This window comes from Conger conger, chromosome 16, assembly GCF_963514075.1.
Source record: "Conger conger chromosome 16, fConCon1.1, whole genome shotgun sequence".
NCBI lineage: Eukaryota > Metazoa > Chordata > Actinopteri > Anguilliformes > Congridae > Conger > Conger conger.
The window spans coordinates 3,790,516-3,812,386 of record NC_083775.1 but is presented as its reverse complement, the minus strand read 5'-3'; the positions used below and the strand labels follow the sequence as shown (position 1 = coordinate 3,812,386).

Genomic DNA, 21,871 nt, shown 5'->3' with positions numbered 1-21,871 from the left:
TCAATTGAATGTGACATTGAATGTTTTTGTGTTTTTGCAACTGTAGTTTAATGTGTACTTCAGTTAATGGATAATGTTTTGTCGCACCTATGGTTTCATTTTCATGCTCTTTTTCTTGTCAGTGATAATAAACTTGAACTTGCACTGCACTGTGGCAGAACAAGATTCCAGTCAGACGAGGCTGCTCAACTGAAGTTCTAGTTTGGACAGCGCTGGACAAGAGCTCCAGACAATGATCATGGTCCATACACGGTGAGATAAGTAAAGGTGTCCAATATTCCCAGTTTAATCACACAGGGTCTTCCTTTTGTGCTCTTGGGTTTGAGAATGAAACGGGTATGTACCAGTTATGGGATAAATATGAATGTAAATATGCTTCTTAAAAGGAAACTTTATTGGGAAAATTATAATAATGGAATGTATGTGGGAGCAGGCTAATTAAAACATGAATAATAAAACCCCTGAGATTAATTGTTTTTCAAAGCAATTTGAATACTAATTCCAGAAATGAACTATTATTTCATTGTTTGTATATTTTTACAATATTTAAGTATTTATAGGGGTAATACCTTACTATGAAAAACAACATAAACGTAAGTGAATAGTGAACTAAGAAGGATTCACAGAAGCTGACGGAACTTCTCTACCGCAGCTGAACTGATATAGGACTGAATACAAGGACACAAATTGAATCATTACGCCAAATAATTATTTAAATACAGCCTAAAGTTGAAATAGAGCATTCTTAAGACATTGTACATGCAGTATTTAATGTAACACCAATATACATAATTCTTCTCAAATCAAACATTATTTTTGAATCCATTATAGTCGCCAAACACGCTTAAATTCATTTGAGATGTCTCATACAGTGCCAGATTTTTCTCATTCTTCCAAGGACAAAGAAAGCCCCATGCCCAAATTTGAACCAACAAAGCCATTTGTGGAAGAACCTATGCACTTGTAAGTCGCTTTGGATTAAAAGCGTCTGCCAAATGACAAAACTGTAAATGTAAAATGTAAGTTTGTTTTTAGTAAAATATGTTGTACATTGTGAGGTTTGAGTCTTTGATGGGAGTGCCAGTTGTCACTGTTGTTACCGTAACAAGGGAAGGACCACTGTGTATCAACACTGGTGTCAGGGAGTCGTCAACATCTGGTTACAGCAGCTGACAAGAACCAAAAATTTGATCTCCGTAGTTCAAAAATAATTGGACCAACTAGCACAAGATTAAATAAAATATTCATATTCAATGGATTGAGATTGGTGATTGAGTTGGCCAGTCAAGAACATTCCACTATTTGCCCCGAAAAAACGTCACAGTTGCTTGGGAGGAATGTGCTGTCTTCTGCTTCAACAGGATGTCAGCTACTGCATGAGAAACCACAACTGCGAGTGGGCGGTAAGCGGAGATGTGCATGAACAGATTAGCAGGAAATTAAACTTGGGTTTCAGCTGAGGTTGCCCAAAAGACCAAACCCGCTACCACAGCCGTGTTGTTGCCGAGAGAGCCGTCGGAGAAGTAAGTTCATCTCAGATTTGCGTGCAGTCGATGAAACTTCCAATTATATATTTTATGAAATAATATATTGTATGTAGCCTACAGCATAGAAGAAAATGTTGTGTGGCGTAAAATAATAGATAGCACTACCCAATAGGAAAATGTTGCTCATGGTCTTCAATTGAATGTGACATTGAATGTTTTTTTGTTTTTGCAACTGTAGTTTAATGTGTACTTCAGTTAATGGATAATGTTTTGTCGCACCTATGGTTTCATTTTCATGCTCTTTTTCTTGTCAGTGATAATAAACTTGAACTTGCACTGCACTGTGGCAGAACAAGATTCCAGTCAGACGAGGCTGCTCAACTGAAGTTCTAGTTCGGACAGCGCTGGACAAGAGCTCCAGACAATGATCATGGTCCATACACGGTGAGATAAGTAAAGGTGTCCAATATTCCCAGTTTAATCACACAGGGTCTTCCTTTTGTGCTCTTGGGTTTGAGAATGAAACGGGTATGTACCAGTTATGGGATAAATATGAATGTAAATATGCTTCTTAAAAGGAAACTTTATTGGAAAAATTATAATAATGGAATGTATGTGGGAGCAGGCTAATTAAAACATGAATAATAAAACCCCTGAGCTTAATTGTTTTTCAAAGCAATTTGAATACTAATTCCAGAAATGAACTATTATTTCATTGTATGTATATTTTTACAATATTTAAGTATTTATAGGGGTAATACCTTACTATGAAAAACAACATAAACGTAAGTGAATAGTGAACTAAGAAGGATTCACAGAAGCTGACGGCAACTTCTCCACCTCAAGCTCTGGAACACGTCCATTTTTTACATTTACATTTTAGTCATTTGGCAGACGCTTTTAATCCAAAGCGACTTACAAGTGCATAGGTTCTACCACAAGTCAAAGCATCACATCCAATACTAGAAAAATACACCTGGACTGCTGTTCTAAACATATAGTCGTCATCATAAGTGTTATTTATTTATTTTTTTTGGGGGGGGGGGGGGGGGGGGTTAGACAGGGATAGGGGTATCAGAAGGGGGGGGCGGGGTAAATCAGGAGGGGGGACTAAGGTAGAGTTTGAAGAGGTGTGTTTTGAGTCTGCGTCGAAATAGGGGGAGGGATTCTGCTGTCCTGACAGTGGTAGGCAAGTCATTCCACCACTGAGGAACCAGAACGGAAAACAGGCGTGAACGTGCAGCTCGACCGCCAGGTGCCCGTAGAGAGGGAATCATAAGGCGACCAGAGCTGGCAGACCGGAGTGGTCTAGCTGGGGAGTAGGGAGTGATCAGGGATTGTATGTAATGTGGGGCAGTCCCCTTAGCAGCCTGAAATGCCAACACTAGGGCCTTGAATCGGATGCGTGCGGCAATAGGAAGCCAGTGGAGGCCAATGAGAAGCGGGGTGACATGAGCCGACCTGGGCTGACTGGTGATCAAGCGGGCTGCAGCATTCTGGACCAGCTGGAGGGGCTTGATGGCGCACGCTGGGAGACCGGCTAGGAGGGAGTTGCAGTAATCCAGGCGGGAAATGACGAGCGCCTGGACTAGGAGCTGGGTGGCTTTCTCCGTCAGGAGATGACGGATGCGGCGTATATTAAACAGAAAGAACCTGCAGGTTCTGGCAGTGGAGGATACTTGTGGAGCCAGGGAGAGGCAGTTATCAAGAGTCACCCCAAGATTCTTTGCCGTACGGGAGGAGGAAACTACAAAGTCCTCCACAGTCAGTGAGAGGTCGATTGACGGAGAGGACTTAGCAGGGATGTAGAGAAGCTCAGTTTTGGCAAGGTTGAGCTTCAGGTGATGGGAAGTCATCCATGCAGAGATATCAGCCAAGCAGGCAGAGATCTGTGTGGTGATTTGGGTGTCAGGGGGGAAGGAAATGAAGAGTTGGGTGTCATCAGCGTAGGAGTGATAAGAGAAGCCGTGGGAAGAGATAACAGAACCAAGAGACATGGTGTATAGCGAGAAGAGGAGAGGCCCAAGAACCGAGCCCTGCGGGACTCCAGTTCGTAGGGGTTGAGGGTCGGAGAGTGCGCCCCTCCAAGTCACCTGGTAGGAGCGACCAGAGAGGTAGGAGGAAAACCAAGCGAGTGCAGAACCTGTGACACCCATCCCAGACAGCGATGAGAGCAGAATCTCATGGTTGACTGTATCGAAGGCGGCCGACAGGTCGAGGAAGATGAGGACAGAGGAGAGGGATTTTGCTTTAGCAGAGTGGAGTGCCTCAGTGACCGCGAGCAGGGCGGTTTCAGTGGAGCGGCCACTCTTGAAGCCAGACTGGTTGGGGTCATGGTGATTGTTGTGGAGAAGATAAGTGGACAGTTGGGAGCAGACCGCCCGTTCCAGGGTTTTAGCAAGAAAGGGGAGAAGAGAGACAGGCCGGTAGTTGTTCAGGGCAGAGGGATCGAGAGTAGGTTTTTTGAGGAGGGGAGTGACTCTGGCCCTCTTCAGGGAAGAGGGCATGGTGCCGGAAGAGAGGGAGGTGTTGATTAGAGAGGAGAGAAAAGGGAGAATGTCCTCAGATATAGATTGTAGGAGGGGAGAGGGGATGGGGTCAAGAGGACAGGTGGTTGGGCGGTGGGAAGTAAGGAGTTTCAGCGTGTCGGCGTCAGAGAGGGGAGAAAAGGAGGTTAGGGAGTTGGGGAGGGTAGGAGGGTCAGCAGGGGTGGAGGGTTGGGAGAAGGAATTGCGAATAGCATCGACCTTCTTTTCAAAGAAGGAGACAAAGTCATCAGGTGTGAGTGATGAGGGGGGTGGGGGGGGAGGGGGGGCCAGAAGAGAGGAGAAAGTTGAAAACAGAGGAGAAAGTTGAAAACGTCCGGACCAAGACTTGCAAGTACAGCTGAATACAAGGACACAAATTGAATCATTACGCCAAATAATTATTTAAATACAGCCTAAAGTTGAAATAGATCATTAGCAAATGTGACTGAAAGAGTGTCGATGTGAATCAACAATGTAAGTTCTTATTGCCTTGCAGGGAGGACCTGGGTCAGTTGACTGCTGGCGACATTTCAGGCACCATGAGCTGTATTCACACGGTGCAGGAGTTCTGCGACAGATACGGAAAATGGCTCCTACAGAGAGAGTCTGAGCTGAAGAGGATGCGGGACATCAGGGACAGAGCGGAGAAGATCAATCTCACAACTGACCACTTCCTAAAATCAAAAACCAAGATGAAGGCCTTCTGGGAGTATGTGTGGAGCAAGGTGACCAAGGTAACTGCGAGGAAAAGGGCCCAGAAGCTGGAGAAGGAGCTGGGATGCCTGCTCCAAGACACCTTGGAGGGGCTTGAGAAGCTGACCCAGTTCCTGCAGGCTGTGGAGATGCTGGCGGTCACGTCGCTCTCCGTCTTCGAGGAGGAGAATCCGGTGTGCCAGCTCCCTGAGGGGGTGAGCGCTGATGCCGTTCGTTCAGTCATCACCGCCGCCAGGGGAGCCTGTCCCCTTTTGATCCATTTCCAGAGAGACGACGGCAAATTCTTTCGGCCCAGCCTGGTGAACGTGGACCTGCTGGCTTTCCAGCTGGACAAATACTTGAGGCTTTCCCAGGAGTTGTGTGAGAAGCTCCAGAAAAGGTATTTTTAATGTTTCAATCATATCAACATACTCCTCGATTCCCCAGCAGATCATTGATACCTTCCACTTTTTCCTAGCCACTTCACAATGTCATTACAATGTTTTATATTTATTTGATTATTTATTTATTCATTTATTAAGCATAAAATGCCAAATTAAATGTTGATCATGAGAAAAAATTGTTAGCTGTCCCATTCTGCAAGTGGTGTATAAACAAAACCCACCGAGTACCAGTTAAATGTTTCTAGAAAAGCTGACTGAGTTGAAGGATGTAAATTCAACATATTCAAAGTGGAGAGTCAGATGAAATTTCTGACATTGGTTTACGGGCGGGCCTAAATGTGCCAAATTAAAAATGTCCATGGGTCATATCTCAGCTAATGTTATTCGTAATGTGTTTTATCTTCACACAATGAGAAAGTGCTCTCAGATTACTCTTATTTAGAAATAAAATTGCACTAAAAATACTGTTTAATTTTGGAGATATACCGACCAAAATTGGTCCCTCAGGAAGGGATACAAAAGTAGATGCATTTGTTCTGAATTCTACCTATGAAATTACCTCAAAATACAAGTTTCCAAATATAGAGGGTTTTTCCTTACAACGGTTTTGTTCTCAGTTTGTGCAGTGATGCATTTTTCATTGTCACATTTTAAGGCAAATTTTAAATGGCTCTACCAGCAAAACAAAATGGAGTATGAGGCTGCATTTGTCAGGAGGTCTATATCTCACCATTATCTACCAAGACAGAGGTAGATAATGATGTTGGCATGGAATGGCCCTTTTGCATTTGTAGAGTGCAGAACTGACTCTAGAATCACTGAAGTGGTTTAGCTCGACTGGACACAATTTTCACAGCTGATATTTTCTCTTTTTTCCAGTTCAGGAAGTATATCATTTCTTGGAATGAATAATAGGTAAACAGAAATATTTCCCTCATTAAATTCACCAGTTTAAGCCTTTCCCCTGTGCATATGTGGATAGATATTGTGTTCTGCATCTCAGTGTATACAGTCCATATCAGTTATCAGTTTTACATTCTTAAGACATTGTACATGCAGTATTTAATGTAACACTAATCTACATAATTCTTCACAAATCGAACATTATTTTTGAATCCATTATAGTCGCCAAACACTCTTAAATTCATTTGAGATGTCTCATACAGTGCCAGATTTTTCTCATTCTTCCAAGGACAAAGAAAGCCCCATGCCCCAATTTGTAACTTTTGTAACTGTTTGCTCCGACCCTCAACCCGCAACCACAGTGGTTGAGGGTCGGAGCATTAGCAAATGTGGCTGAAAGAGTGTCGATGAGAATCGACGATTTAAGTTTTTATTGCCTTGCAGGGAGGAACCGGATCAGCTGGCTGCTGGCTACATTTCAGGCACCATGAGCTGTATTCACACGGTGCAGGAGTTCTGCGACATACACTCAAAATGGCTCCTACAGAGAGAGACAGAGCTGAAGAGGATGCGAGACATCAGGGACAGAGCAGTGAAGATCAACCTCACAACTGACCACTACAAAAAATCAAAAAACAAGCCGAAGGCCTTCAGGGAGTTTATGTGGAGCAAGGTGACCAAGGTAACCGCGGGGAAAAGGGCCCAGATGCTGGAGAAGGAGCTGGGATGCCTGCTCCAAGACACCTTGAAGGGGCTTGAGAAGCTGACCCCGTTCCTGCAGGCTGTGGAGATGCTGGCGGTCACGTCGCTCTCCGTCTTCGAGGAGGAGAATCCGGTGTGCCAGCTCCCTGAGGGGGTGAGCGCTGATGCCGTTCGTTCAGTCATCACCGCCGCCAGGGGAGCCTGTCCCCTTTTGATCCATTTCAAGAGAGACGACGGTGAATTCTTTCAGACCAGCCTGGTGAACGTGGACCTGCTGGCTTTCCAGCTGGACAAATACTTGAGGGTTTCCCAGGAGCTGTGTGAGAAGCTCCAGAAAAGGTATTTTTAATGTTTCAATCATGTCAACATTCTCCTCGATTCCCCAGCAGATCATCGATACCTTCCACTTTTACCTAGCCACTTCACAACGTCATTAAAATGTTTTATATGTGATTATTTATTCATTTATTAAGTATATAATGCCAAATTAAATGTTGATTATGAAGAAGAACCATTAGCTGTCCCATTACTGCTATTATAAGCAAAACTCACTGAGTAATGTTTCAAGAAAAGTTGATTGAGATGGTAAATTGGTGGCATTTATATAGCCAAAGCGCTGTACAATTCATGATTCTCATTCACCCATTCATACATACACTCACACACCAGCGGTGATTGGCTGCCATGCAAGGCACTGACCAACTGGTCAGGAGGATTTGAGGGTTAGGTGTCTTGCTCAAGGACACTTCGACACACCAAGGGCGGGATCGAACTGGCAACCTTCTGACTGCCAGATGACTACTCATACCACCTGAGCCAATGTTGACCATGTATGAAAGATGAAGGATGGAACTTCAATTTATTTGGAGGGTCTGGTTGGCCAGGGCCTCTCTGTGTGGAATTTGCATGTTCTCCCCGTGTTCACATTTTTTCATCTGGGTACTCCGCTTTCCTCCTACAGTCCAAAGACATGCAAGTTATGCTGATTGAAGAGTCTAAATTGCCCGTAGGTATGAGTGTGTGAGTGAATGGTGCGTGTGCCCTGTGATGGACTTCCTGGCTTTCACCCAATGTATGCTGGGATAGGCTCCAGCCCCCCCGTGACCCTGTTCAGGATAAGCGGGTTCAGATAATGACTGCTTCCTCAGTCAAATAGAATTCTAAATGCTTCTGTGTATTCTAGTATTAGGGCCAGTGTTCCCACTTTGTCAGTGGAATAGGAGACGGGATATCTTGTTTGTCTCGCGTTCACTTTGCCGTTCCTAGGTTTTAGGTATGCTTTATTGCCGTTGGGAGCCTGCGTAGTTTTCCTCCCTGGCGCAGTTTGCGTAGGCTACCTATGTCATAAGTTTTTCCTCAAAGGTCTTAGATTAAAATTGTCCACCGGTTCTTATAGGTCGTTCGCTTCATTGCCTAAATTGCCGGGGAGTTATTGAATCCATTTATGGTTTACCCCATCCTCCTCTGGGGTGCGTCCCTGGTCTCTAGGGTGTCCCCAGAAAAAAACTCAGTGGTTATCTCACATCTTGTGACTTGTAGAACCCAACTTGGTCGCGTTTGGACCTCTTATCCCGCTCCCTTACATTATCAAGACAGAGGAAAAGAGAAAAAGAGTGGTGCTCGAGGAGTTGACATGGAATGGCCCTTTGGAATTTGTAGAGTGCAGACAGACTCTAGAATCAGTATGGAAATCAGTTTAGGAAGACTGGACACAATTTTCACAGCTGATATTTTCTATTTTTTTCCAGTTCAGGAAGTATATCATTTCTTGGAATGAATTATAGGTAAGGAGAAATATTTCCCCCAATACATTCACCCGTTGAAGCCTTTCCCCTGTGTTTCTGCATGTGTGAATATATATTGTGTTTTGAATCTCTTAATGCATACAGACCGTATGAGTTATTAGTTTTACATTCATGACACATTATACATATAGTACTAATATACACTCACTGAGCACTTTATTTGGAAAAATGTTACTTTAGATAATCACATGAATAAGTTGGTATAATAATCAGCCATTTGTGTGGCAGCAGTGCAATGCATACAATCATGTAGATAGGGGTCAGGAACTTCAGTTAATGTTCACATCAACCATCAGAATGGGGACAAAATGTGATCTAAGTGACTTGGAATGACTTGGACTTGACCGTGGAATGATTGTTGGTGGCATTATTTTTGAATTTATTATACTCACCAAACACGTTTAAATTCATTGCCGGATTTTTCTCATTCTTCCTAGGACAAAGAAAGCCCCATGCCCAAATTTGACCAACGAAGCCATTCAGAACATGTATGAACATTTGACTGACCTGACGAGCATCAGGTAAGTACATTCTGATCCTTACTGAGGTTTAATGTCAACAGAGACATTTTACAGTAAATTCATTGTGTGTGATATAGGTGCAGTTATCACAGGTGATTTGTTTGCTTTGATAATGGCTTGTTCCTGCTGTAGTGTGTTGAGGAAATATTTTTGTCTCTTTTCCTCCTCGTCCCTTTTACGTGGGTGAAGTTGTATTGGCAGCAATGATGTTGAAGAAATATTCAGAGTCAATAGTTGTTCATTACAAATCTTCAGTTTAAAATAAAATCGATGAATCTGGGGAATCTGTGTGCTCCGTGCAAGAAGCTTCAAGAGACCAGACAATTCAAAAGTAACAGTAGGAAGTATCCTAGTCTTTATACAATATAGCTAACCAATCATTTGTCACATAACATCACATTGTCTCTCTTAACCCGCCTTAATATTTTCTTGTCACTCCATGAAAGCTGAGCTGAGGCAAATTGGCTGGTGATCACTAACTCAAAACATTTCTCTGCAAAGACCCACATTGCTTGACCTGCTTCACTTAGTCAAAACAGGTAGTATCCAATGGCATGGTTTTTAAACACCTGATTAAGTGTTCTCTGCACTTCCATTCAACAAACTCTGTACTTTGCAGCTCAATGTGTTTGAACAGACACACAGTTCTAATTACTCATGCTGACTTATTCACTTATTCTCAATTCTAATCATTTCACAGTTTTAATAAAAGCATTTAAATCAAACTTCATCATTATTCTAAAAATAATCACAGGAAAATGAAAGTGTTCACCTTTAATTTAACAGAATGTTTCTAGAAATAGAGTAGTAATAATAATAATAATAATGTGTAATTTAGCTGATGCTCTTATCCAAAGTGACTTACGGGGGCCTACTGGGTCTATTTGATTTATGGATTATACTTCAAATATAAGAAAAAAGTATGTACCGCACCATGCAAATATGTGAATAATAACCAGCTTACCTAGTCAAATAAAACTAGCAAAGGTATCATCCTATCGTAATAACACAAGTAAAGGTTCACAGGGAGGTAGGGAGGGAAGGGGAGAAGTGCAGCTTGAAGAGGTGTGTCTTCAGTCTGCACTTGAAGGTGGTAAGAGATTCTGCTGTTCTGACCATGGGGAGTTTGTTCCACCACCGTGGAGCCAGAACAGACAGCAGTCGTGAGTGGAAGGTGGACATGCGGTGAGGGGGAGGTGGCAGGTGGCCTCTGGTGGCTGAATGAAGAGGTCTGGCAGGCTTGTAGGGTCTGATCTTTTGGAGGTAAACTGGGGCTGACCCCTTAACTACCAGGAAAGCTAGCACCAATGTTTTGAATTGGATGCGAGCCATGACAAGCAGGCAGTGGAGGGAAGTAAGCAGGAGGGTGATGTGAGGAAGGTTGATGACCAGGCAAGCTGCTGCATTCTGGATGAGTTGGAGAGGTGTGATGGCAGATGCTGGAAGGCCAGCCAGGAGAGAGTTGCAGTCAAAACGATCGCTTGGACCAGGAGCTGGGTCGAGTAGGGTGTGAGAAAAGGGCGGATTCTCCGTATGTTGTATAGGAAGAACCTGCATGACCGGGTCACTGCCACAATGTTCCCGGAGAGGGACAGTCTGCTGTCCATCACCCCGCTGAGGTTCCTTGAACAGGGTGATGGCGTCACTGAGGTATCCCCTCGGGAAATGGAGAGATCTAGATGGGGAGAGGTTTCAGTCATACCTGGGTTGAGCTTTAGATGGTGGTCGTCCATCCAGCTCTGGATGTCACTCAGGCAAGCAGAGATGCGGGCTGAAACCTGTGTGATGATACTCAACTCTTTTGGGAATGAGAAGAAGAGTTGGGTATCATCAGCGTAGCAGTGGTAGGACAGACCATGAGCAGTAATAACAGGCCCAAGGGATCTAGTGTAAAGAGAGAAAAGAAGCAGTCCAAGGACTGAGCCCTGGGGAACTACCTATTGCAAGGGGCTGAGGTTTCGATTCTCTACCAGCCCAGCCAACCTGGGAGGAGCAACCTGAGAGGTAGGACTCAATCCAGTTCAAGGCTGTGCCGCAAATCCTTGTTGCTGACAGGGAGGACAGGAGGATGGAGAGATCCACAGTGTCAAAGGCAGCAGAGAGGTCTAGAAGAATCAGGACCGAGGAGAAGGAGGCTGCTCGCGCAGCAAGGAGTGATTCACTGATGGAGAGGAGCGCGGTCTCCGTTGAGTGGCCAGGTCTGAAGCCAGACTGATGGGGTTCAAGCAGGTTGTTCTTGGAAAGGAAAGGACAGAGACTAAGACTAAGCAGGGGACAACCCCCTGGAGCAATGTGCGGCTACAGATCTTGCTCAAGGGCCCAACAGCTGTGTGGATCTTATTGTGGCTACACTGGGGCTTGAATCATCAACCTTCCGGGTCTCAGTCATGCACCTGAGCGACTAGGTTACAGGCTGCCCAAAGTGCATGCTCAAATTGCATTACAAAAATAAAACATGCTTATATACCTTAACATCAGTTAAGTTTGCTTTGGAAAAATATGTTGTACATTGTGAGATTTGAGTCTTTGATTGAGTGCCAGTTGTCAATGATGTAACAAGGGAAAGACCACTGCGTATAAACACTGGTGTCAGGGAGGGGAAACATCTGATTACAGCAGCTGACAAGAACTGAAATCTTGATCTCTGCTCATTCCAGAATCTGTGTACATTTTCACACTTTGTTTCTCCCAGTAATTGGCATGAGGCTATACACTGTAGGCTGCAGTACGGTTGAGAATTCCGAAACTGCTGAAAAACACAAAAAAAAGGGGAAAGTCACGGAACAGGCAAAAAAAAAAAAAAAAAGGTAAAACTCCCGGTATCTGTGACTTCCTTGACAAAGACTCCTGGCCGTAATTATAAGGCCTATCCTATAATCTCAAGGCATTTTATGTACAGTGCAGTCCGTAAGTACTTGGACATTTTGGCTGTACTCCAACAAACAAATGTTTGAGGGTTTTTACATCCATATTAGGTTAAAGGTGTAGGAATAACAGCCCCATTTACACATAGTTCACCCATTTTAGGGGACCAAAAGTAATTGGTCAAATTATCACAAACTGAAAGAAAGTAATCATATTCAATATTTTGTCGCTAATTCTTTGTAATCAATGACTGCCTGACGCCTATGATCCATGGGCATCACCTGATGTGGATATCTACCCTGGTGATCCTCTGCCAGGCCCTCTTCAGCTCCTGCTTGTTTTGGGGCCTATTTGCCTTCAGTCTGGTCTTCAGCAACTGAAATACATACTCAATTGGATTGAGATTAGGTGATTGATTTGGCCAGTCAAGAAAATTCCACTATTTGCCCCGAAAAAAACCTCTTGGTTGCTTTGACGGTATGTTATTGTCCTGCTGCATGATGAATCATTGTCCGATCAGTTTTGATGCATTTGCTTGGATCTGGATAAGTCTCTGTATACTTCAGCAGTGACGTCAGTGAGCGAGTTCCAGTGGCAGCCATACATGCCCAAGCCATAATACCTGCACCATGTTTGACAGATCAGGTGGTGGGCTTTCGGATCTTGAGCTCTTCCTTTTTTTTCTCCCCAAGGTCTTCTTTCATAACTTAATATTCCATACAATTTTGTTCTAGATCTCAACAGGTTTTTTAATGTACATTTTGCAAACTGTAACCTGGCCATTCTATTTTTGAGGCTTGCCAGGGGTTTGCATCTTGTGGTGAGCCCTCTGACATTATGTTGACATTGATGGTCAATGTCCATGTACCTACAGACTGCAAATAAAAATTGTGGATGTATTTTTATTATATTGTGGAAATAAATGTAACACAAGAAGGGAGTGGACAAATTACCCAGAGATCTGTTGTGTAAAGTAAAATGTCTTGGAGCCCTGGCTCATAGTGAAACCTCTCCCCCTCAGATTAGACCGGCACTTCAGGATGACCTACCTGTTCAGGGGATCAGCCCAGGGGTTCATCGGCCTGTTCAGCCACCGCTGCTCCAGGATGCAGCAGTTCCTGGTGGCTCTGGAGGAAGAAGCAGTGCAGCTGGACAGGATGAAGATGAGGGCCAGCATCTCCAGAGTGGCGGGCAACAGTGTAGGCTTTGTGGGAGGCATTGTGTCCATCGCGGGCCTGGCTCTGGTCCCTGTCACGGCGGGGGCATCGCTGACCCTCACGATGGTCAGCACGGGGTTGGTGGTCACCAGTGTCGTGAACAGCTTCGTTTCAGGTACCACCGAATTATTGGTCAACACTCACCACGGGAAAAAGATCAATAAAATCTTCCAGAGCTACTTTGAAGATGTGGAGACTATGCTGGAGTGTCTGGAGCAAGCGGCCAGGTGCATTATTTGCAACATGGTGCCAGATGGGCTGGATGTTCCGACAGTTGTTGAGAAGGCCACCAAAACCGCATGTTCTGTGAGAGAAGGGATAAAAACCATTGTGGATTGTGCTTCCGCCAAAAAGGTGCTCAGAGCCAAAGAGTTGGCCTCAACATCAAATGCTGCCCGAAACGTCCCCAACAGGGCGGCCGATCTCACCGATCTCGGGCAGTTGGCTAAGGGCACTCCCCTCGCCCTAAGCAAGTATGCCAGGGTGGGGTCCATCGCCTTAAACTCCTTCTTCATCGGCATGGACCTCTACTTAATCTGCAAAGACAGCATCAGCCTGGCCAATGGGGACAAGAGCGAAGTGTCAAGGGTCATCCGCGAGAAGGCCAGTCTGTGGAAGACCGAGCTGGATGCATGGGAGAAGATCCTTCACTCTCTGTGCATCGGGAGATTGAGCTTTGAAATGAGTGAGAAGGTCCTGCAGAGGCCATTTTACACCTAGCTGAAGAATACAGTTAGGCTGTAACAACTGCAATGTTGTGAAACCTGGGGCCTCATTTTCATAACAATATTACGATCAAATTTTATCTTAAATAGTGGCTCATGCAGAAAACTATGAATAAGTAGTCATTTCTGAAATCCGACTTAGAGATGAATTCATAAATACATCAATGTAAAGTTTTTACTAGAGGCAAACAGGCCCAAAATCAAAATATATTCAAAACTAGGCTAAAAACGTTCATGTTCTGCAGTATCTATGAGTTAACACTTTCACTCTGATTTACTTTTTTACTTTTTATATCTTATTTTTATTATCTTATTCTTATTTTTATTGTCATTGTATTATATATACACTTATTTTTATTCTTATTTTTTATACACTTATATTTTTCAAAATCTATTCTCCTTGTTCTGTATTTGTATGCTCTCTGTAAAGCACTTTGAATTGTCATTGCTGTATGAAATATGCTATATCAATAAACTTGCCTTGCCTATTATTTTTTAGATATGCTCACTGAGCACTGTAACTACCAATATTTTCTTAAGCTCAAAGTATTAGGGGGAGTCTTCTTCTTTCCTGTCATCATCAGATGTCCAGCTCAGTAGCGTACAGCCACGCCCTCGTTTCAGGTCCCACATCGAAGAGGCCGGCCTCCGAGGGTGGTTTATACAGGGGACAGGCGGTGACTATGTGGTCAGCGGTCTGGGTGGTTTCTACTGGGGACAGGCGGTGACTATGTGGTCAGCGGTCTGCTCCGGCTCCCCACACTCACATGCTGCTCCGTCCGCCAGGCCCCACTTCCTCATAGATGTTTTGAAGCAGCCGACTCCAGTTCGCAGGCGGTTCAGCAGGGTCCATTGCCGGCGTGGCAGTTCCTCTCCTTTAATGTGGCCTCCCGGGTCCTGGATGTGACAGTGGAGGCGTGTGGCCCGGCCCACTCCCCCTCCTGCTTCCAGGCTGCCGCCAGCCATGCCTGTAGACAGGTCCTGAGGGATGGACCTGAGCAGCTCTTCTGCCGCCTTGTTGTACGAATGGCGGGACTTGAGTCTATTTAGAGGCAGCATTGTTGTGGTGGTGTTGTGCAGGATATGCCAGTCATTTCCTTGCAAGGGCGAGGGCAGCAGCCTCTCATCGGAGGCCGGCCCGGGCTATTCCCACTAGTACTGGCAGGTGGAACACGGGGGTGGAGAGAAGACCAGGCTGGGGCACAGTATTCAGCTGCAGAGAAGACCAGGCTGGGGCACAGTATTCAGCAGCAGAGAAGACCAGGCTGGGGTACAGTATTCAGCTGCGGAGATGACCAGGGCTTGCGTGGAGATTCGAAGCACCTTGGCGGATGCACCCCAGCTAGTACCGGCGAGACGTCGGATTAGTGAGACCCTTGATGACACTTTGGCCGGCACTTCTTCAAGGTGTTGTTTGAAGGAGAGTGTCCTATCCAGACGTACACCAAGGTACCGCGGGGCTTGCTGGAACTCCAGGTGCTTGTGGTCGACGAATACATCCAGTTCCCTTTTTGCTTCGCTGTTGTTGAGGTGGTAAGCTGCTGACACTGTCTTGCCAATGCTAAGCTGTAGGCGCCATTTGCGCAGGTAGGCTGCCAGGATCCCCATGTCCTGGTTTAGGCCGTCTTCCATCGCCTCCCATGTTGGTCGTCACATCATGATGGCCAGGTCATCAGCGTAGCCATATTTCCGGGACGTTGTCTCCGGTGGATCATAGATGTATATGTTGAACAACATCGGTGCGAGGACAGACCCCTGCGGAACGCCATTCCTCAGCCTCCTGAGCCTGCTGCATTGTCCATCACTGGTCTGTAAGGTGAAGCTGCGGTTCGTCAGCATCTCCATGATGAACTTCACAATATGCCAGTCGGGGATGGTCTTTAGTAGCTTTAGGTGGAGTCCATGGTGTCATAAGCAGCTGTGAGATCCAGCAACACTACTCCAGCCTTCTCTTTTTGCTGGAAGCTGTCCTCTATATCTTGAGCGAGCAGTGTCACCTGGTCGACCGTTGACAGTCCGCGACGGAAACCGGCCTGTCCCCGTGGGAGTTGTGGGTCCACTACTGGCTCGATGCGGCTATGTATCATCCTCTCCAAGATCTTGAATGGGACGCAGAGCAGTGAGATGGGTCTGTAGGACTTAGGGTCTTCAGTAGGTTTGTTTGGCTTTGGAAGGGCTACGACAGCAGCACGGCGCCAGATCTTTGGGAGCTTGGACCTCCGGAAGCATGCTGAGTAGAATGAGCAGAGCCATGCGGATGTTTTTGCACTCTGGTGGGTCACAAACTCACGGTGGATGTAATCATGGCTTGGTGCCTTCCCTTGTTTGAGTTTGCTCATGGCCACTTGGAGCTCAGCTGTTGTGAAGTCTCGTGACAGGTTAGCATCCACACTGGCTGCCCTACACAAGGAGGATACCCTGTGTGATGTTGTGCGGGCAAAGTTTTTATCTGCACCTGGGAAGCAGCCATTCTTAAGGAGCTGGGACACGATGGCATTTGCTGTTACTGGGCACTTGGGGGCCGATGCTGGGCACTTGTGGGCCGATGTTGTTCTGCCTGTCAGCTGGTTGATTGTCCGCCACGCCTTGCGACTAGAGTGGGTGAAGTCAATTAACTCCACAACTTCAGTCCACCTTGTCCTTCGGGTGGCGTCCAGCTTCTGCAGGAGTGCCGTTGCAGACTTATCTTCCCTGGAGCTCGCCTGCTGGTGGACATGCAGGAGGCAGCTGCACTCTTCATCCCAGCCCGGGATGTAGTTTCCGTTATAGCCTCGGGGAATGGTTTTCCTTGCTGCCCCAAGGAGTACTTTGCAGTAGGCTGCGTACCTGGTGTCCACATCGGCAGTATCTGGGTCTGGGAGGCAGACTGATTTTCTCAGTGAATGACTGCCAGTTTGCCTTTCGAAAGTTCCATCTCCTGACGGGTTTCCCTGCTACTAGCTGCACCAGAGACGGAACTTTTATGATGGACGGTCGACGGTGTGAGCGGGGGAACCTTTCCAGAACTCGTCTCACCGGCTTTTGGGCCGTGTGACACACAGCGAAGGCCAGGTCCGGGTTGGTGTGGGTATTCCAACGTGCGGAAAAGAAGCTTGGGGGTTCTTTTGGGTGAAACAGCAGCCCATTGGCTTACTGTCTCTCCGTTTGGTGTTGTAAGGCTGAAACCCCAATCTGTGTGTTGGCAGTTGAAGTCCCCAGCGTACATGGCGGGTACAGGTGCCAGCGGGAGTGATGCCATGGTCAGCGTTGTTGGTGGGGGCTTGTAAACATTGACAACCGATGTGTCCTGCGCTTTAGTAGACAGCCACTCGATGCTAGAGCCTGGTGGAGATTGGCCAGTGGCTGTCCAGCTAAGGTCATTCCTGACAAAGGTTGCAAGTCCATTCTGTTTGCTGTGGATGGACCCAGCAAGTTGGAATCCGGGCAGTTTGAGGATGTTATCACTGTCACAGTGTGTCTCCTGAAGGAGGACGGCTGCTACTTTGTGGGAGTCGGCGAGGTGGTGAGTGACTTCCAGTTTGGCGGTGGTGAGGCCCTCTACATTAAGCTGGAGCACTGACAGAACCTGGTTCTCGATGGTCGGGATGGCCACCCGTCCTGACGTGGACGTACTGTGTCCCTCTGGCCTCTTGCACCCCGGTCTGTCAGCTGGTTGATGACTGATTGGCGACATTTGTTTCGCAAGCTGGTCTTGCACCATGTCCTGCTACTCGCGGAGGAGGCCGCGTATAGGCTGTCGTTGTCTCCTCCTCCAGGGGGAGTGCTTAGCCAAAAGATAAATATCTAATGAAAAGTCAGGTGACTTATTAGAAGTCGCACCGCAAATATTTCCTAATAAGTCTATGAGAATGTGTAAGCCAATCACAGCAGAAGGGGAAGTGACCAGAGACCAGTCACGTCGGTAACTGCCAAAGCGCAAATGGCCTCATACAAAGTTTCTTATCATGTTGCGCAATGCAAAAAACCTCACGCGATAGCAGAAAAGTTTATACTTCCCCGCTGCATTAGATATAGTGTGAACTATGCTCGATGAGGCAAGTGCCACAAAATTAAAGGCTATCCCACTATCCACGGACACCAAGTCCAGACTTATACATGATAAATCAAATGACTTGGAAGAACAGCTCATTGACTAAATAAAAGAAACTCTTTGCACGGCAAGTGGATGAGGCCACTGACAGCAACAAGGACTGACTGCTTGTTAACTGCTTGTGCGCTGTATCAATTCACAGTCACTGTGGTTTTTTATTCAAAAAAGCTTAACTTCTGTTTTTTTTCACTATTCAACTGCAACTAATTAATGAAATTAATGTTTTTCTTAGTGCTGTTTGTCTATAAAAAGTTTAAAACCTTGCTTTCCATTATTCAACATCGTTAAGTGCAAACATTTTGCAATATTATTGATTAGCATTCATAGAAAGAGGGTTGCATTATGATATTTGGTATTTGGATACTTAAGTTTGGTCACTTTTGCTTTGTTGTTTGTTTATTTGTTGATTTAAAAATTTAAAATAAAATAGGCCATCTTTGTTGTTCGGGTAGCAATTGAAATTGTACTTCCCTCTAGGGTCTTTCAGTGCACTTAGCCCTGGTTATGGGTATGCACTTTGTTGTACGTTGCTCTGGATAAGAGCGTCTGCCAAATGCCTGTAATGTAATGTCATGTAATGGGGGGGCCTGAAAATCTTTGTAGTTTCAAAGGGGTATTAAGCACTCCAAGAGTGAAAACAAAACACGATGAGGTAGCTTTTAGTCATTCTGCCTCGTGCATCTTGAATAAACTCCCTTTAGAACTCAAACAGGCCCGAAATCGAACACTGAATCTGAATCACTCTGATTTACTCTTTTACTTTTTATATCTTATTTTTATTATTTTGCTCTTATTTTTATTCTCATTGTATTATATATACACTTATTTTTATTCTTATTTTTTATACACTTTTATTTTCTTTAATCTATTCTTTTTGTTCTGTATTTGTTTGCTCTCTGTAAAGCACTTTGAATTGTCATTGCTGTATGAAATGTGCTATATAAATAAACTGGCCTTGCCTATTATTTTTTATGTATGCTCACTGAGCACTGTAACTACCAATATTTTCTTAAGCTCAAAGTATTAGGGGGAGTGGTTAGCCAAAAGATGAATATGTAATGAAAAGTCAGTTTACTTATTAGTCGCGCCAAAAGTATTTCCTAACAAGTCTATGGGAATGTGTAAGCCAATCACAGCAGAAGGGGAAGTGACTAGAGACCAATCAGTAGCAAGTAAACAACTGTGGCGCACCAGGATGGGACGAGACCACGCCTTGAAGAAAGGAGGAGCAGAGGCCTCACAAGTAGTGATGGGAATTCCGGCTCTTTTTAGAGAGCCGGTTCTTTTGGCTCGGCTACCTAAAAAGAGCCGGCTCTTTCGGCTCCCAAGTGGCTCTTCAGATTTTTTGGTGTTTAAATTAATTCATTACCAAAAATAACGTAAAATTATATGTAAAATGAATTACTAATGTAAAAACCATACATTATATCAAATGTTTATTATTTATATGGCTTATTATACTCAAAGAGTGCTACAAAAAATAAATTATAAAGTACAAAAACAAAGACCCAACTCAATTAGACAAAAGGTCCAATCTCTGATTGTATTATTTATTAACTTTTAACTATTTACAGTGAAAAAACATAGAGAAGCTTAGAGAATCACACTTTACAAAATAATAACACAATAAGCTTTTTTAAATAAACAACAACAATAATAATAATAATAATAATAATAATAATAATAATAATAATAATAATGACTCAGTGGGTAAAGGCAAGCACTTAAACAAGTAGAACAGCCTGGCACATAAATAAATTTACATCAAGTAACGGTAATGCAGCCTATAAACCAGGAAAAAAACAACTTCTGTGCCATACCTCAATACAGCAGTATCCAATATAGCTCAGTGCAGAGACACACACGTCACACATCGTGTAGTTGACCAATCACGTGCGGCTTGAACAGAAAAAAGAAAAAACAAAGCGGCTCCCAGGCAGGAGCCGGCTCCCGTCGTTCTCTTCAAAGAGCCGGCTCTAAGAGCCGTTTCGTTCGCGACCGACACATCACTACTCACAAGCATGTATAATGACCCGGGTGCCGGGTGGATCGTTGAGTTGTTCTGCAGACACCACGGCTTTTGTAACTTGATTATATCTCATAGAATAAAAGCCTATTATTCAGCACCTTGCTGCCAGACTCCTGATTATAAGATAGAGGGAATTTAGACTAACTTGTCATCTTTGGGGAACCACGACAGTTGCTAAGCAGCGGTATTGCTAACGTTAGCTAGCAATAATGTATCCCCACTCCACTAGCTAAACAAAGGTATTAACCAAGGTAACTTACAAGCAATCCCCACTGCACTAACGTTAGCTAAGCAACGCTATTGCAATAATGTATCCCCGCTGCACTAACATTAGCTAGCTAGCTTGCCAGTTTACGTTCCACCTGACGACACTGACACACAAGTAATTTGTCTTTGTTGTAGACGTTTCTCTGGGCACGGTCAGATAACGCGCAGTTAATGAAATAACTCATAGAGTCATTATGGGTCATGTTTTTCGCTGAGGTTTGGTGGTCTTGCTGGTATTTCGATCTGTGGATGTTGCCTTAGTTATTTATCTCGTACCTTTCCTACTCCTTTCCAAATCCCCGAGTAGGTCAAAGGACACTTTAAAATAACTTGCTTTCTTTTACTTTGCTAAGCTACTAGCGGCAAAATAATGACAACATTAGGTAAATTTCGGTTACAAAGTAGACAACAGTGATTTACAAAGGCGGATTAATATTAAAAGATGTGGGAAGATTCCAATTAGCCGTGCGTATATCATGGATATTGCATAGCTGCCAACTCTCACGCTTTCGGCGTGAGACACACGCATTTGCCTGTTTTCACACGCACGTGCAAATGCGTGTGTCTCACGCCGAAAGCGTGAGAGTTGGCAGCTATGATATTGGCACGACTGGAACGCGACCTATCCCTTGTATAATTAAATATAAATACCTTTTGTTGAGATTGTAAGCAATGGGTGAGTTGCAGTTAATATTAATTATTATTATTGACAATATGACCATGAAGAAAATACAATACTAAAGCAATGTACAAAGAGTGGCATGGCTACTCATTTTGCTGAGATACAATTATACAATGGATCGGTCCGGTCACTCAGGAGGAAACATAAGTAACACAATGAACAACAGAACATAACTAAGTAAACTGGAGATGTAAACAGCCATACTCACCAACCCATTGACAGACCCGGTGGGGCTGTGCTGAACTGCTCCCCCCACTGGGGAGTTCATGGTTGGGAAGAAGCCTGGCCCAAGGGGAGAAGTAAGAACCCTTAAAGACCCTCAAATTAATATCCAGCTCACTGGTTTTCATGCACCATAACCTCACCCCCCGCCCCTAACCCGTAGACCATCTCACAGTTTCTAATCCCTTCTCCTCCCCAACACACCCTACAAGGAGAATGTACATACTGACTTTATATAGCAAATACCTGATTTGATGATTAATGATTAATGATTAACGCTCACGTCTGCCTCGTCTTTGTGTATGGAGAATAAGTGTTATCATTACAAAAATGGGTTAGTTTGAGTAATAGTCTGTTTTTATGATTAATGGATGTACCTGTATTTTCATTTCTGCAACGCCCATCACAAAACACAGAACAAGAATTTAAAAACTGCCACATAGTGTACTTTCATTGTAAATGTTGAACCAGGTGTGAATAGTACTGTCTTGTGTATAATACTGTGTGTATTGTCTGTATTATTAGAACAATATATGCCTACTGCCTTCAGTGTGTACTTACTCATTTTTACCAACCATCACCGAGAAGCTCTGTCTGTGTAATACCTGTTGTGAGTAGATTTTCCCCAGAATGTATCATTTTGATTGTTGTTGAATGTTTGAAAAATGTATGCTCACTCTTCAAATGAGAGTGTAGATGTAGTGAAAGTAAAACAACCAGTAAATACATGT

The 21,871-nt window shown here is 44.5% G+C and overlaps 1 protein-coding gene across 1 annotated transcript; it reads left to right on the top strand.

Annotated features, from left to right (window-relative positions):
- Window positions 1–1,917: 1,917 nt before the first annotated feature.
- Window positions 1,918–13,845, top strand: LOC133114973 (uncharacterized). Its single transcript, XM_061224678.1, has 5 exons — window positions 1,918–1,931; window positions 4,512–5,108; window positions 6,460–7,056; window positions 8,960–9,043; window positions 12,930–13,845. Exons 1-5 carry the CDS (start codon window positions 1,918–1,920, stop codon window positions 13,843–13,845), a joined length of 2,208 nt encoding a protein of 735 aa, XP_061080662.1.
- Window positions 13,846–21,871: the final 8,026 nt, after the last annotated feature.

Coding starts and splice junctions, on each gene's coding strand:
- LOC133114973 (XM_061224678.1), top strand. Junction 5,109..6,459: donor TGTGAGAAGCTCCAGAAAAG/GTATTTTTAATG, acceptor ATTGCCTTGCAG/GGAGGAACCGGATCAGCTGG. Junction 7,057..8,959: donor TGTGAGAAGCTCCAGAAAAG/GTATTTTTAATG, acceptor CATTCTTCCTAG/GACAAAGAAAGCCCCATGCC.